Source organism: Pinus tabuliformis, chromosome 8 (assembly GCF_031772625.1).
Source record: "Pinus tabuliformis cultivar Carrire ecotype Pingquan chromosome 8, CPIR1, whole genome shotgun sequence".
Taxonomy (NCBI): domain Eukaryota; kingdom Viridiplantae; phylum Streptophyta; class Pinopsida; order Pinales; family Pinaceae; genus Pinus; species Pinus tabuliformis.
This window is the reverse complement of record NC_142294.1, coordinates 515,059,659-515,075,823: the sequence shown is the minus strand read 5'-3', so window position 1 is coordinate 515,075,823 and position 16,165 is coordinate 515,059,659. Positions and strand designations below refer to the sequence as shown.

The window sequence follows — 16,165 nt, the reverse complement described above, 5'->3', positions numbered from 1 at the left end:
TCATTTTTAATTTTATATATTTTTCTTATTTTTAATTTTTAATATAATATACACCAAAAAAACTATTATCTAAATTCAATATGAAATTTTAAAATATTATCATTATTTCTTTTAACACCATATATGTATTATGAATTGTTTTAAACAAATTATTTATAATTTTATTAATAAAAATAAATTATAATATAATAATTTAAATTCATGAACTTTATTACTCTTATTTTAAATTTATTTTACTAATTTTTAAATTAAAACTATCTATTATTATTTTTATATACTTTTAAATACATATCGAAACAAGAATACTTTTGTGTATCTCCTTGGTAATAAAACATAAAACACCCTCCACACAAAAACATAGGCATATCTGATTTTAAAAATCGCTTTTGGGGCCACAATTCACTAATTTTGCATTTCACTTAGAGTTGCGTTACTGCTTAAGTATTCAAAAAGCAAGTCTGAAATATTATTGACTAATACTATTTTTGTTCACCTACATTTCCGGTTAAATATTCAAAAAGAAAGTCTGAAAATGCATGGACAGATAATATATTAGTTCACATATTTTTCCGCACTAGGGCACAACAGTCCGCGTCGCTTTACCCATTTTCTAGTCCTACCGCCGACCTCCTCCCGTCATCACCACAAAAACAGTGCCACACGTCACTATTCGAATCTGATCACGATATCCGTGATAAAGCAGGAGACATATGAGGGATGCCCATCTGTGCAAAAGTCCTTTTTCGCAGAGCTTGGAAACATCGCTCTTTAGATGATCCATATGGGGCACTTCTTTCTCAATAACTTGTGACTTAATTTTTTAACTTTTTATTTGATGCAAACAGCTAATTACCCACTATAGAGAATATAGAATATTTAATGCCTGGTACAGATGAATCCATGCGCATATAAGAAGACATGCGCCATATTCGGACAAATTCAACACGCTTCGGAGTAGAATCCTAGGAGTCCTATAGTTTACCTGCTATTGCAAGCCTTTGTAACGTACTCTACACAAATATAGTGTCAAAATAACAAGTATTGTTATCTGAAAGTTTGTTGTTTCCGGTTTGTCAATGGCGGATCAAAGGTCGGCTCACTGCAACATCGACATTGCAATGAAGAGACCACAGAACTGTGCAACTGAATATTCTGAAAGATGGAATGTGTTTAGAAGTTTGAACAAAATCCCGACACTGAAGCTCATTTTAAGGAAATTCTCGAGGGATTTTTTGCAGTTGGGCAAGGATGATCCACGGACAATTATACATGCAATCAAAGTCGGGCTTGCATTATCAGTAGTATCTCTGTTCTATCTAACGGATAAATTATTTCATAAAGTCGGTCATAATGCCATCTGGGCTATCATGACTGTTGTGGTGGTTTTTGAATTTACCGCAGGTAATTTGGATTGTTTCTTAATGTTCAAGACCAGTTTAGACAATTACATTTGTTTTCAGGATGACAATGCAATCAGTCTGTACAATTTGCATTAGCTTTGGGGATAAATGTTTTGACAGAGGCTTTATGGCTTCTTACCCCATATTGCGTCATGGTAACTTGCAGGTGCTACTTTGAGTAAGGGCTTGAATAGAGCAATCGGCACATTGCTAGCAGGCACTTTTGGTGTAATTGTAAGGTTCATTGCAGATATCTTCGACGGTCTAGGGGAGGGCGTCGTCACCTGCATTGGATGCTTTGTTTTAGGTAAGCCGATATTTCAATGCAGTTTTCATGGAGTTCATTATAATTTAGCCCTATTTTACTGCTTCGCGTTGTGGCTATTTTATTTTTTTAAGAATTCGAAATTATAGATCATTTTATAATGGGCAAAGCTGTGGACATAGGTTCTTGATATACGATAGATACTCGAGGCAGTGATGAGTGAAAATGTTTGAGGTATGGATATACGTTGTTGTTAATTGGGGTTATAAGGGGTAGGTGGGGAAAGCTTACTTGGTTGATTGTAATGGCTCTAGCTTGAGAAAATATATTATTTGCCAGATTGTAATGGTTTGGGCAAGTAAAACTGTAGGCTGATTTGGTATCAGTATCTTCAATTTCTTTTCAATCTTGCCTTCCAACTGAGAGAGAAGCTTACGGAAGCCTACTTAAAGCGAGTTGTTGATTTTACATATAAATTCTTGAAACCAAATGACCTTAGTTGGAGTTGGCTAGCCACACATTCCCTCTGTCTTACATCATTTTCTCGATGTTGTGCAACCGGTGCATTGTAGAGCTATTGTTCGAAGCATTCAGCTCCATTTTTGTGTGGGATCGGGTTGCTTTCAATGTTTGCGACGTTCTGCCTCTATAGGGTTAATGTCCATATTGTGCCTGATCAGTATAAAACAGGGCGAAAGGAGAGTTGAAACCGATATCTAATAATCTAACTGCAATTCCCTTTGCCTTGTACAGGCGCAGGGGCAACATATCTTCGCTTTCTACCAAACATAAAACGCAAATACGATTATGGCGTCCTGATTTTCCTCCTCACCTTCAATATGGTAGCGGTCTCAGGATTCCGCTTTGACAACAGTTTTCATATTGCATACCAACGACTTGCTACGATAGCCCTTGGATTCGCCATTTGCCTCATCATAAGTTTAATGGTTTCTCCAATATGGGCAGGCGAGGATCTTCACAAGTCCATTATTCATAAGATCGAAGGGTTATCAAAGTCCATAGAAGGTACATAAATTACGGGATCACAAAAATGATGTTAGCTAGTACATTTGCCAGTAACACTATATATAATATTCTGTCACATAATGCATGGACACAGGATGCGTGCTCCACTATTTGAAGGACCCCGACGTCCTAGAGCAAGGAGAAATCGCAGAAGACCAAATCCCCAAGGGATACAGAGATGTCTTAGATTCTAAGGCCAGCGAAGAATCCCTGGTATATATAATTTCACTTTATTTGGCCTTTCAATAAACAGATCCTGTTGCAAGTGTCTATAGGTCGAATTTCTGGTCACTTGCTAACAGGAAATGGGAATATTTCTGATCCAAACTGTCAATACATTGGTTGCTGATTTTTCAGGCAAGTTTTGCTAGTTGGGAGCCGAGACATGGTAAATTCAGATTCCATCATCCCTGGAAACAATATGTTAAAGTGGGAGGGACACTTCGTCACATGGCATACTCTGTTGTTGGCCTCCATGGATGTCTCCGCTCAGAGATTCAGGTGAGCCCTCAAGTATTGTTTATCGAATCAACATTATCCATTTTGAGTCAAGGCTTTAACAACGTCCCATCCCCGTTTATGCTTCAGGCATCTCACTTTACCATAGCGGCAACCGAGAAACCATTCACCAAAGTGGGCTTCCAGGTAGCCCATGTATTGCGACGGCTAGCAGAGAGCATAAGATGCATGGAGCAATGCCCTCCCTCACAGATCCTGATGGAGAGCCTGCACGAAGCTGTACAAGAACTCAGTACGGCATTCTGTCTTCGCTCAAAACTGTTCCACACCATCCAGCCATTCTGTTGTACAGATCAATGTATTTCAACTGCGAAGACCATAAATCTCAATGCTCAAACTGAACAAGACCTGGATCATCAACCTATAGAGATATTCCAGGATGTCCAGCATAACCTCATTTCTGAACAAGATGAAGTGTCCTCAGAAGAATTGGATACCCCGGCTAGAACACAGGACATAGACAACGAAAGAAAGCGTACTTTGTCAGCCTCCTGTTGTCATTCCATGAAAGATAGATATGGGGTAGAATTTGCCGAGGCACTTCCATTGGCCGCGTCTGCATCGCTTATAATCGAAATGGTTGCAAGGCTGGAGCATGTCATAGAAGCTGTACACGAGCTCGGAAAGCTTGCAGCGTTTAAACCTTATAATTGTACAGAGTTTACAGGTGTGAAGAACCCTGAGAGGGTGCCATGAAATCAGCGAAGGTAGTTTTTCATGTATTGCAATGCTCAGATACTTCAAGAAACCGTTAATCTTGGGCAGAGAGGAAATCATTTTCAGCCATACGCTAAAACGAGTTGTACACTAGCTTTGTATAAAACAAAATCGTCTGGTCTGAAAAAACCCACAAAATAGTTTAGAAATTCGCTTAAGATTATGAATTTTTTTTAATTATTTTTTAAAATCTTGGTTATAGCTGTAGTCAAATTTAAGGATTTCATGATTTTGCGTTTTCCAAAAGTTTTTAATAATGCTGAAACCTATTTTTATCATAAAAACTATTCAAACATTTTGATTACCTAGTCTTTTGAGTTATTCTTACTAGATTCTAGAAGAAGGAAAAAACAAAACACTATGTTGGATCGGTAGGCACCGCCAAACAAAATCTCTGTATCTGATATCACCCACTTGTTGGCAGTGTGGCTAAGGAAGTTATTGTGTAATTTTTGGTACAGTGAATTTTCGCAAACTAAGCTTATGCGTCTCTACATAGGTTCGAAAATGCTTAATGAAGTGAACACCAAGTCAGCTCTGAAGAATTTTTGAAGACAATAAAATATTAGATTCCGTGAATAAAGCAAAGGACATACCAGATAAAAGACTTACATAACATTAACGAGTGAAGAGTGCTTCTCTTTTTATGTCGAAAAATCATACATAAATATGGAATTCTTAAAATATCATAATAAAAAATAGGATACATGTTAGCGTTGTTGTTTTATGACATTTCTTTTCTTGATGAGTGTTGTTTTTGTTGGAGGTATTACACACCTAGGGCTTTCATTACTGGTACATGCAATCACTTAGAGCATTCACTGACATGCAAGGCTTTAACATTGGAATCTTCACCAAATTGCAACTTTTGGTTGTCCATGCATGCATTGGACTACATGCAAGACCCTATTAGGTCCCTACAATACTAGTGATTACCCCATTACTATTATATTTGTACCCCTTATTACTATTGTTGTGTTGCTATTGTCCCCATATTGTTATTAATGTGCCCCACAGAATCCCTTTATTGTTATTTTTGTGCCTTTATATTATTATTGTTAGGTTGGTTTGGTTATATTGTGACCCCTTAGAATCTTATATATAGAAAGGAGGTTTTGTCGTTTGTATCATCAAAGAATCGTTCATTTATGTAATGTAAAGGAGGTTGCCCCCTCGAAGAGGCTGAATTCTAAGGTGTTCACCTATCTTTTCTATCTTTTTTGTGAGCTTGTTTCATAACATTTGGTATGAGAGCTTTGGATTCTAGGGTTTTGCTGCTCCAAACAGGTCATCATGGCATTTGCACTATAACTTTTACCTGTGACATTTCAAATGCTAAAATAAAATCCCATTTGGGTTGAAATCATTCTAAACCTCAGATCCAAAATTTAGAACTTTTCACGCTATATTTGTGAAGATATGATCTGGGTAAGTTGGCCTTTTTGCAGACTCCTGAATTAAATTCCAAATAGGTGACCTCGGGAAAATAGTCATAACTTTTGTTTTGATTATCAAATTGAAATTTCGTTAGAAGTTACAAAAAGAGGACGGACTGTAGTTTTATGTGCATATTTTGCAGATCCTAAGGTCAAAACAGTGACACGTGGTGCTTCATACAAGTTCGCTCTTCGAAAAAGGTATATAATCAGGTCATCTTGGGAGATTGTGCATAACTCTTTCTTCGAGAATTTAAATTTGATCAGACTGGTGGCATTGGAAAGAGGACACTGAGGGCTGGTGCACGTCACAATTTCAGAACTGGAAGATCCAAAATTACAGAGATACATCAGATGCAATATCAAGCTCCTACAAAGTGAAAAAAGGTGTGTAGATTTTTTAACTTTTTGTATAAGCTTGATTCGAAAAATTAGTTTGACGAAATTCAAGGGGCATAGTGAAGCATTATTATCGATAATTGATGCCCCGAGGAAAGAAAATGCAAACACCTAGTAAGCAACTTAAAAGCTCTAGCATGAATCATGAAAAAGAGGAAGAAATGCAACATGATATATCAAAATTACGAGACCAAGTGCAACAAATGTCACTCACACAAAAAGTAACAGAATCTAAGATGGATGGTTTAAAGAAAGATGTAGAAGCTAAGATGAATGATATGGAAGCTAAGATGGATGATTTGAAGATAGATTTGAAGACAGGCATGGAAGATTTGAAGACAGATTTGACGAAGTTTCTACAAGAAATGCTTACTAATGGTGAAAGGGTAGTGAAGAAAACTCATGATGAGAACAAAATAAAGGTCAATCATGATTTCATAGACTCTAACGTTGGATTGAAGAACCACCATATTACAAAAATAGATATGAGGAAGTTTAATGCCAACGATCCCACAACATGGATAGTACAGATGGAGCAATTTTTCGATCTTCATAATGTGCAGAACACACAAAAGGTGCATATTGCAACCTTATATTTGGAACCAAATTAGTTTATATGGTATCAATGGCTTTGCTCTTGTAAACAAATTGCCACTTGGGCAATTTTTACAGAAGAAATGACAACACATTATGAGGATACAAGAAGCAACACTTTCTTTAGGCAATTAATAAGTCTGAAACAAAATGGTTCAATGATGGATCACATCGAGGACTTCCAAAAATTGAATATAAGGGTAAAAGATATTATAGAGGAGCATACGATTCATGTGTTCATAGGGAATTGAAAGGATAATATCCAACATGAGGTTCGCCTTTGGGAACCTCATTCAGGTTAACAAGAAAAATGGAAAGCAAAATTATGGCAACCAAGAAGCCTACCACTCACAACTATAAATATGAAAGTGTTGTTGCCCCTAGCCTTCCACAACCTATAAGGCTGACACCACAGCGATTGGAAAAAAAAAGAGCAAAAGGGATTTGTTACATTTGTGATAGAAAAAACACTAACAGTGATATGTGTGCTGAGAAGAAATTATTCTACATAGATTGCGAAGAGGAGGAAGAAAATGAACTAGAAATGTAAAAAGAAGAAGATATACTCAAGGAACAAACCCTGGATAAAGAAGTAATGAATCTGACCATATCTTGTAATGCATTGGCTGGAATTACCACTCCTCAAACTATCAAGATAGAAGGACATATCAAGAAGAAAAAGGTAATAGTGTTGATTGATTCAGGAAGTACCCATAATTTTATTCATTGTAAGATAGTAAATGAATTGAATTGCTTCCTATATCTAGTAGCAGAGTGTCAAGTGATGGTTGCAAGTGGAGGAACAATAAATTGCTCTAGAAAGTGCCATAATATCAATACATCCATGGGATAATATGTATTGAATAGCCCAACGATTTACATTCCAATGGGAGGTGTTGATGTTGTACTAGGAGTCCAATGGCTACAATCCTTAGGTACCATAGGTTTTAATTTTCAAGAACTTTTCACAAAAATTTTTGCGAAAGGAAAGGAAGTTTAATTATGGGGTACTGCAGGGAAACCGGGAAATATAATCAGCTTTAATAGTATGACAAAACTTCTAAAAAAGGAACAACAAGGCGTAATTGCACAATTATGTTCGCTAGATGTTTCCACATCGAAATCATCTATTTCTCCAGATCTCCAAAAAGTCTTGGATAATCATTCCAAGGTATTTGAGACTCCCAAAGGTCTCCCACCTATTCGTGATCATGATCATGTTATTCATTTGATTCTAGGAATTGTTCCTCCAAACATCAGGTCGTACAGATATCCCTATGCCCAAAAGAGTGAAATTGAACGTATTGTTGCAGAAATGCTAGAGGCTGGTATAATTCAACCTAGTCAAAGTTCTTTCTCTGCTACAGTAGTATTGGTGTACAAGAAGGATGGATCATAGCACATGTGTCCGAATTATAGGGAGCACAACAAAATCACTATTAAAGATAAGTTTCCCATTCCTGTCATTGATGAATTATTGGACGAATTGCATGGATCAATTTACTTCACCAAGTTGAATCTTCGTTCATGATATCATCAAATCAAGATGAAGACTGAAGACATTCCGAAAACAACATTTAGAACTCATGAGGGTCATTATGAACTTTTGGTCATGCCTTTTGGCCTTACCAATGCACCTTCTACATTTCAAGGTTTGATGAATTCCATTTTCAAACCATTCCTTAGAAAATTTATGTTAGTAATTTTTGATGATATACTAATCTAAATAAAGGTCTTGGAAGGATCATGTTGAACATGTTGACAGGGTGCTACAACTTTTGGAGGAGATACAATTATATGAAAAAATATCCAGATGTTTATTTAGAGTACAAGAGGAAGAATATTTGGGTCATATTGTATCTCATGAAGGAGTTAAGGTAGAACCTAGCAAAATTAAAGCCATTAAGGAATGGAAAATCCCCACATCCATAAAGCATCGGTGAGGATTTCTCGGGTTGACAGGGTATTATAGCAAGTTTGTTAAGAATTATGGGAGAATAGCAGCACCTCTAACAACATTATTGAAGAAAGATGCATTTTCATGGACTCCAGAAGCAACAAAGGCCTTCGAACATCTTAAAGAGGAAATGTTCCAAGCATCGGTCTTAGCTACACCAAACTTCACAAAAACTTTTATTGTGGAATGTCATGCTTCAAGAAATGGAATTGGTGTTGTTTTAATGCAAGTTGAAAGACCCATTGCTTTCGAAAGTTGTCTAATCAAGGGAAAGTTTTTACCCAAAGCTATTTATGAGAAGGAAATGTTGGCAATACTACATGCACTTAAGAAATGGCGACCCTACCTAATGGGCAGACACTTCAAGGTTAAAATGGATCATGATAACCTTAAATAATTTTTAGAACAAAAATTATCCTCTTAAGAGTAACAAAAATGGGTCACAAAGATGTTGGGTTATGACTTTGAAATCATCTACAAAAAAGAGAAGTAAAATGTTGTGGCAGATGCACTCTCAAGAAAGGATGAGGATGTGGAAGCATTGTTGTGCACCATTTCTATTATCCAACCAGATTGGATAAATGAAACAAGGGAGGAATGGAAGAATGACGAAGAAGTGTGGGCACTTATGCGAAAGTTACAACAAGATTCCATTACATCTGATACATTTAACTGGAAAGATGATTTGTTAAGGTACAAAGATCCCTTATACCTCTGTAAGAATTCCCAACTCAAACAAAATATTCTTATGGAATTGCACACTTCTTCCTTAGGAGGGCACTCAGGATTTTTAAAATCTTACCAGAAGGTTAAGAAGTATTTTTTTTTTGATGGCCTTAAATCAGATATTCAAAAGTTTGTGGAAGAATGTTTGGTTTTCCAACAAAATAAAGTTAAAACAATTAAGACCCTAGGTCTATTACAAACTTTATCCATTCCAAGCCAACATTGGGAGGAGTTTTCAATTGATTTTATCATGGGTTTACCCAAGTCTAAGGGACAGAGTGCCGTCATGGTGGTAGTTGACAGAATTACCAAGTATGCACACTTTTATGCATTATCACATCCATTTAAAGCCAATACAATTTATACTAAATTTATGGAAATAATTCAAAAGCTACATGGAAACCAAAAGATTATTGTAAGTGACAGAGATCCCATTTTCACTGGAAATTTTTGGACAAAATTATTTTATTGTCTAGGTACTCAGTGAGCTCATAGCTCATCCTATCCTCCTCAATCTGATGGGAAAACTGAGAAAGTAAACTGTTAGATAAACTTGACCCTATGATGGAGTTGAGGTTATGTCAACAGTTATGGTTAACAGTTGTGGTTTGGGCACCTAGTATTGGTGACTCATGGTATTGAGCCCATGGTATTACATGCAGTTGAAGCCCTTAAAAGGCTTGTGTATTCTCCATTGTAGTGAGCCATGGTTGAGCGGTGAAAGCTCAGGTTGTTGGCTGGCTTGGCTGTGTTTGAGCCAAGGACAATAATAGATCTATTATTGGTTGGTTTTTCCCCAATTGGGGTTTTCCAGATAATCATGGTGTACATGGTTTGAATGTGTATTTCTTGATTGTTATATTTATTTCTCTTGAACCCTAACATAAACAAATGTTTGGAAGGATATCTTCGTTTCTTTGTATCTGATAAACAGACACAATGGGTCAAATGATTGCCTCTGGCTGAATGGTGGTATACCACCTCCTACCATACTACAACAAAAATGACCCCATTTATGACACTTTATGGATATCAGCCACCCTCTATCACATCATATTTAAGAGAAAATTCTAAAGTTCAAGCAGTGGAACATCACATCGAGCATCAACAACAAGTTCTCCAACTCTTAAAGGATAACCTCCTGTTGGCGCAAAATAGAATGAAACAACAAGTAGATCAACATTGCAGCGAAAGAAGTTTTGATATATGTGACTGGGTATTCCTACGGCTGCAACCATATAAACATATATACCTCGAGCAAGCTAAGAAGGATATTAAATTATCACCAAAGTATTATGGTCCATACAAGGTGTTGCAAAAGAATGGTACTATGGCATACAAATTGGAGCTTCGTGAAGCTTCTCGAGTGCACCCAGTTTGACATGTTTCATGTTTAAAGAAGGTTATAGGCGACAAGCTCCTAGTTCGAACAATATTGCCAGAACTTGACGAGGAAGGAAAAAATATATTGGAACCAGAAGAAGTCATAGAAACAAGCACTCGACAACTACGAAATCAATCAATTTCAAAGTTTCTCATAAGTGGAAGAACTTATCTACTGAAGATTCCACATGCAGGGATGAGAATTTTATACAAAAGCATACATAACTACTCAAGCATTGAGGACAACAATTTTTTTGAATGAGAGGGGCATGTCAGGTCCCTATAATACTAATGATTACCCCATTACTATTGTACTTGTACCCCTTATTGATATTGTTGTGCCCCTATTGTCCCCATATTATTATTGTTGTGCCCGATAGAAGCCCTCTATTGTTATTTTTGTGTTTTTATATTTTTATTGTTAGGTCGTCTTGGTTATGTTGTGACCCCTTAGACTCCTATATATAGAAAGGAGGTTTTGTCATTTGTATCATCAAATAATTGTTCATTTATGTAATGTAAAGGAGGTTTCCCCCTTGAAGAGGCTAAATTCTAAGGCGTTCATCTATCTTTTCTATTTTTTTGTGAGCTGGTTTCATAACAGATCCTCTCTGCATGATTTACTCCTTGATTTTCTCCTCCTTTCACTCCACAACTGTCTAGTTCTATAGACAACTTGTTGTAGCTATCGAGTCCTCTCATTGATCACCACTATGGCACATTGCCTTGGGATCTTCACCCAGTAATTCTATATCATGAGAATTGTAGCCTATTTTCTGAATCAATAATTCTTTTTGTTGTTTCGATTTTCTTTAGTGTTTTTGCTTTGCAAGGCTGTGTGTTCAACCTTTACTAGATAGATTCATCTATGCAGGTTTTCTAACACATTTACATGGTATCAGAGCCCACAGGTTGCAAGATAAAAGGCACACCAATACTTTATTTAGTAGGAATTACAACTTGGAGATTGAAGATCAACAGAAAAATGAAATTTCCCAAAGCCTCAATCCTAACACCATACAACTATCACGAATGATAGGACCAAATGGCTTGATACTTGCATCAAAAAGGATTTTACAGGATTACCATGGCTACAGAAGTGGAACCCACTTTTGCTATACAAAAATCCAAGTACCTCAACTGCATGGATGAGGCTCATGGATCCATATGCATGTGCATCTCCCCAGAGTTGTAGTTTCCTCTATCTACTTGTAGTACTCCCAATGAGATTTGGAAAAAGGTTGAAGAACTCTAGGAAAATAGGGTGAGATGAAATGACATCTACTCAAAGTGGATTTGGTCTCATTGGATTCACAAAACTATGACATAATTCAAGACTTCTTCAACAAATATAATGATCTATTGCTACAACTCAAGGGTTATGGAGTTGACAAATCCAAGGAGGAAAGTTGCCATGATACCTCTATTATGTCAAAGCACGGACCAAAATACTCCATATTTGTGTCTACATTTCATATAGTAAGGGTTGCAACAAGTAAATCCTACACTATGCCTTCTCTCAAAGAGTTCATGGAGTCCCCCACTTTTGAGCAAGATAAACTCATTGGCATAGGGAAAATCAATCCTCCAAAAGTGCATGCACTTGCTCTGCATGATGGCAGCCATAATAAAAATCATAGGTCTAATTCAAATCAGAAAAATCAACAGCAAAAAGGCAAGGGAAAAGTGCATTCCCATCCAAAGAAGGAAGGGTACACCAAGCCCTTCAATGACTCCTCCGGCTCCAAAAATGAGAAAGGAAGAAAGGAGACAAATGCACCTACTGTCATCGAGGATTCCATCTGTAATCCTCTTGCATGAAGAAACAAATTGACCAAATGGCAGAAATCCTTCAGAACCACAACCTTGGTGACCACATCTCTCAGGGTGCCAAGAAGAAAACTGAGGATCCACCACACGGGAAAGGTAATATTTTCATGCTTTAGTTGCAATTAACTCTTCCCCTTATGCATGGATTATAGATTCTGGTGCATCACATCATATGGTTGTTGCAAAGGAAGTCTATTCCTCTTTGGATGCATGCAAAGGACCTCCCATCCTCATGGGATATGACTCATCCATTGAGGTTACCAGAAAAGGTAGAGTGGAACTTTTACATGGAAGCTTTGAAGATGTGCTTCATGTTCCAAAACTTTCAGTAAACTTGCTTTCAGTCTATCAGATCACTCATTTTGGCACTGAAAAGAGAGTGGAATTCACTCCAGATGTAGTGAACATATATGACCTACATATCAGCTACAAAATTGCAACCGGTGAGGTAAACAATGGATCTAGAATGTATACATTTTCTGAATTTATTGAATCTGCATCCTCCTTATTGCTTACACATGTTGATGATAGTAGTAGGCTTTGACATGAGAGGTTTGGTCACTTAAATTACAGGTATATGTAGCAGCTAAGTGAGCATGAGATGGTGGAAGGATTGCTAAATATCAGTTTCTCCAAAGGAGTTTGTGAAGGGTGTGTCCTTGGAAAGCATCTGAGAGAAACGTTTGACACCCGCAAGACTCACAGAGCATCCTCTCCTGTAGATTTGATCCATAGTGATCTCATGGGGGCTCTTCCTGATCCTTCCATCAAGAAATCGAGGTATATGCTTACATTTATTGATGATTTCTCACGATATACTTGGGTGTATTTTCTCAAGGTCAAATCTAAAGTTTTGCGCAGTTTGAAGATTTCAAAGCATTAGTTGAGACACAGTCATAAAGAAATATCAAAGCCCTTCATATAGGCCATGGGGGGGGGGGGGGGGGGGGGTATGTTAACACAACATTTTAGAACCTTTGACTTGAGTCTGACATACAATTGTGGCACACAGTTCCATACACTCCGTAGTAAAACGAAGTTACTGAGAGAAAGAACCGATCTCTCAAAGAGGTGGCTTCCTGAATGTTGTATGCTAAGTCACTACCTCATAAGCTATGGGCTAAAGCACTTAATTATGCTAACTACATCCAGAATAGATCTCCTCATAGATTTGTCAAGGATCAAACCCCCTTTGAGGCTTGGAGCAGCACTAAAATGGAGGTCACCTACTTCCGTGTTTTTGGCTCCCAAGCATGGGCCAAGATCCCCTCTTAAAAGAGGAAAGCTCTTGATCCACAGAGCATTGAGTGCATCTTTGTTGGATATCTTGATGGTGTGAAGGGCTACCAACTCCTAATTTCCTCTATGGACAAGCTCATCATTGAGCGAAGTGTCCAATTTGAGGAAAGTCTCTTGCATGAACCTCAATTGCCACATGCAAACACCTTTTATCTACCTCATGACTGAGATGATGACTCAGTACACTGAGATGGAGATACAGAACATGTAGTTGTCATGGTCGAGCATGCAGATGTAGAGACAAAGTCTTCATATACAACTCTAGTGCATGCATATGATTATCCATGTCCAAGCCTAGATCGGGCTTCCAACAATCAATCAAATTCCCCTGCTATAAATCAGAGAACAAGGAGCTTAAGTGAGATATATGTAGAATACCACCCAGTTGCTAGAAATGGTCTTGTGGGGGATAATTCTGATCTGCGGAGGACTAGCTCAGAGTTTATTGATCCTCCTCTTTCCCTCACTGCCACTGAATCGACGCCATCCTGGCAGTGTCATTTGGTTCAGTCTTCTGATCCACAGTCTTATGCTGAGGTCATTGGGCATAACTCTTGGGAGTCATCCATGGAGGAGGAGTACAACTCCCTCCTTGAGAACCAAACCTGGGATCTGGTCCCCCTTCCTTTGGGAAGGAAACTTTTCTGATGCAAATGGGTCTACAGGACCAAGAGTGCTGCATATGGGAAAATCACCAGATAGAAAGCTAGGCTAGTAGCCAAAGGCTTGCAGTAAGTGCATGGCATTAATTATGATGAAACCTTTGCTCCAGTAGCAAATATGGATTCCATATGCCTTGCACTTGCCATTACGGCTGCCCAGGGGTGGGAAGTACATCAGATGGATGTGAAGAATGCCTTTCTTAATAGAGACCTATCTGAGGAGATCTACATGTAGAAACCACATGGTTTTATTCAGGATTCATCTTTGGTCTACAGACTAAAGAAGTCTCCCTACATCTTAAAGTAGGCCCCAAGTGCTTGGTATGTGAAGATGGATTCTTTCATCTTATCACAAAACTTTGAAAGATGTAAGTCTGATCCAAATGTGAATTTTCACATGCTCAGGACACATGACTCTCTTCTTATATTAGTTTTATATGTGGATGATCTCCTGATCACCAACAACTCACCTTCAGCCATTGCTGCAATCAAGAGGACCATGCATGATAGGTTCTTGATGACAGACATGGGTTCATCACAATTCTTTCTTGGTCGTGAGATTAGCTAGGATGCCATAGGCATCAAACTCTGTCAGGATAAGTATGCACGGGATCTCCTTGAGAGATTTCACATGACTAACTGCAGGACAACACCGACCCCTTTTCTGTTTAGCGTCTACCTTGAGGATGGAGGTGACAGTCGATCAGCTGATAGTACTCTCTACCAATAGCTAGTTGGGATCTTACTATACCTCACCCACTCCAGACTAGATCTCTCATATGCAATAGGGGCAGTTTCCAGATACATGAAGTAGCCGCATGAGCTATAATGGAAAGATGCCAAACGCATCCTCCAATATATGCAAGGTACTATCACCTTCGTTATTCACTATGCAGCAGGCACTGCATTGAATCTCCTAAACTTCACAGATTTTGATTGGGTGGGCGACAAAATTGATCACAAGTCAATCTTTGGATATTCACTCTGTCCGGGGTCTGGCCCAATCTATTGGTCGAGCAAGAATTAGGCTGCTATTTCTCTCTCTTCAGCTGAGGCCAAGTATAGAGGAGTAGTCAACATCACCATTCAGGCTTTGTGGATACATCACTTCATCATTGAGTTGGACATCTAGTTCCAGCAGCCCACTGTCGTTTGGTGTGACAACCAGAGCACTGTCAAATTTTGCAGGGATCCAGTACAACGATAGCGAATAAAGCACACAAAGATCCATATGCACTACATCAGATACTTAGTACGTGATCGGGTCATTGATTTGTAGTTCTATCCTTCAGCAGAACAAAATGAAAACATCTTCACCAAGACATTCCCTGAGTAGAAGTTTCACTCTCTGTGTGATCGTCTTGGAGTGAAGGACACAGTTGCTTAGCAATTGTCTTTTCTTACTCTTTTCTTTTGATTACATTGTATTTTTTTTTTTTGGGGGGGGGGGGGGGGGGTGGCGGGGTGGGGCGTTCCCATGAGGTTTTCCCTCTTTCTCAATTTTACTACAAATTGCACGGTAATTTGGGTGACCTTTGACCTTAGTTGCCAAAGCCCATTTTCTATTTTTCCCCACAGTGGTGTTCATGGGGGGTGTTGGAGGTACTAAAGACCTAGGACCTTCATGATTGGCACATGCGAACACCTAGTTAGAGCATTCACTAACATGCAAGGCTTCAACATTGGAATCTTCACTAGATTGGTGCATTTAAATGTCTATGCATGTATGGAACTACATGCAAGATCCTTTCTGCATGATTTACTCCCTGATTTGCTCCTCCTTTCACTCCACAACTGGCTAGTTCTCTCCAGAACTTGCTGTAGGTGTTGGGTCCTCTCGTTGATCACCATTATGGTGCATTTCCTTGGAATCTTCACCCAGTGATGCTATATCATGAGCATTGTAACCTATTTTCTAAATCAATAATTCTTTTTGTTCTTTCTATTTTCTT

At 38.2% G+C, this 16,165-nt stretch overlaps 1 protein-coding gene across 1 annotated transcript; it reads left to right on the top strand.

Moving 5' to 3' along the window:
• The first annotated feature begins 1,076 nt into the window (after positions 1–1,076).
• LOC149236386 (aluminum-activated malate transporter 14-like) lies at positions 1,077–3,906 on the top strand. Its single transcript, XM_089368882.1, has 6 exons — positions 1,077–1,401; positions 1,567–1,707; positions 2,419–2,691; positions 2,786–2,904; positions 3,049–3,192; positions 3,280–3,906. The coding sequence occupies exons 1-6, from the start codon at positions 1,077–1,079 to the stop codon at positions 3,904–3,906; spliced, it is 1,629 nt and encodes a 542-aa protein (XP_089225008.1).
• The last annotated feature ends 12,259 nt before the right edge of the window (positions 3,907–16,165 follow it).

What these genes read in the sequence shown, in the direction of transcription:
- LOC149236386 (XM_089368882.1), top strand. Translation starts at nt 1,077, where the DNA reads ATGGCGGATCAAAGGTCGGCTCACTGCAACATCGACATTGCAATGAAG. An exon ending in GGTTTTTGAATTTACCGCAG is followed by an intron (nt 1,402 to 1,566) that starts GTAATTTGGATT and finishes GGTAACTTGCAG; the next exon opens with GTGCTACTTTGAGTAAGGGC. An exon ending in GTTATCAAAGTCCATAGAAG is followed by an intron (nt 2,692 to 2,785) that starts GTACATAAATTA and finishes GCATGGACACAG; the next exon opens with GATGCGTGCTCCACTATTTG.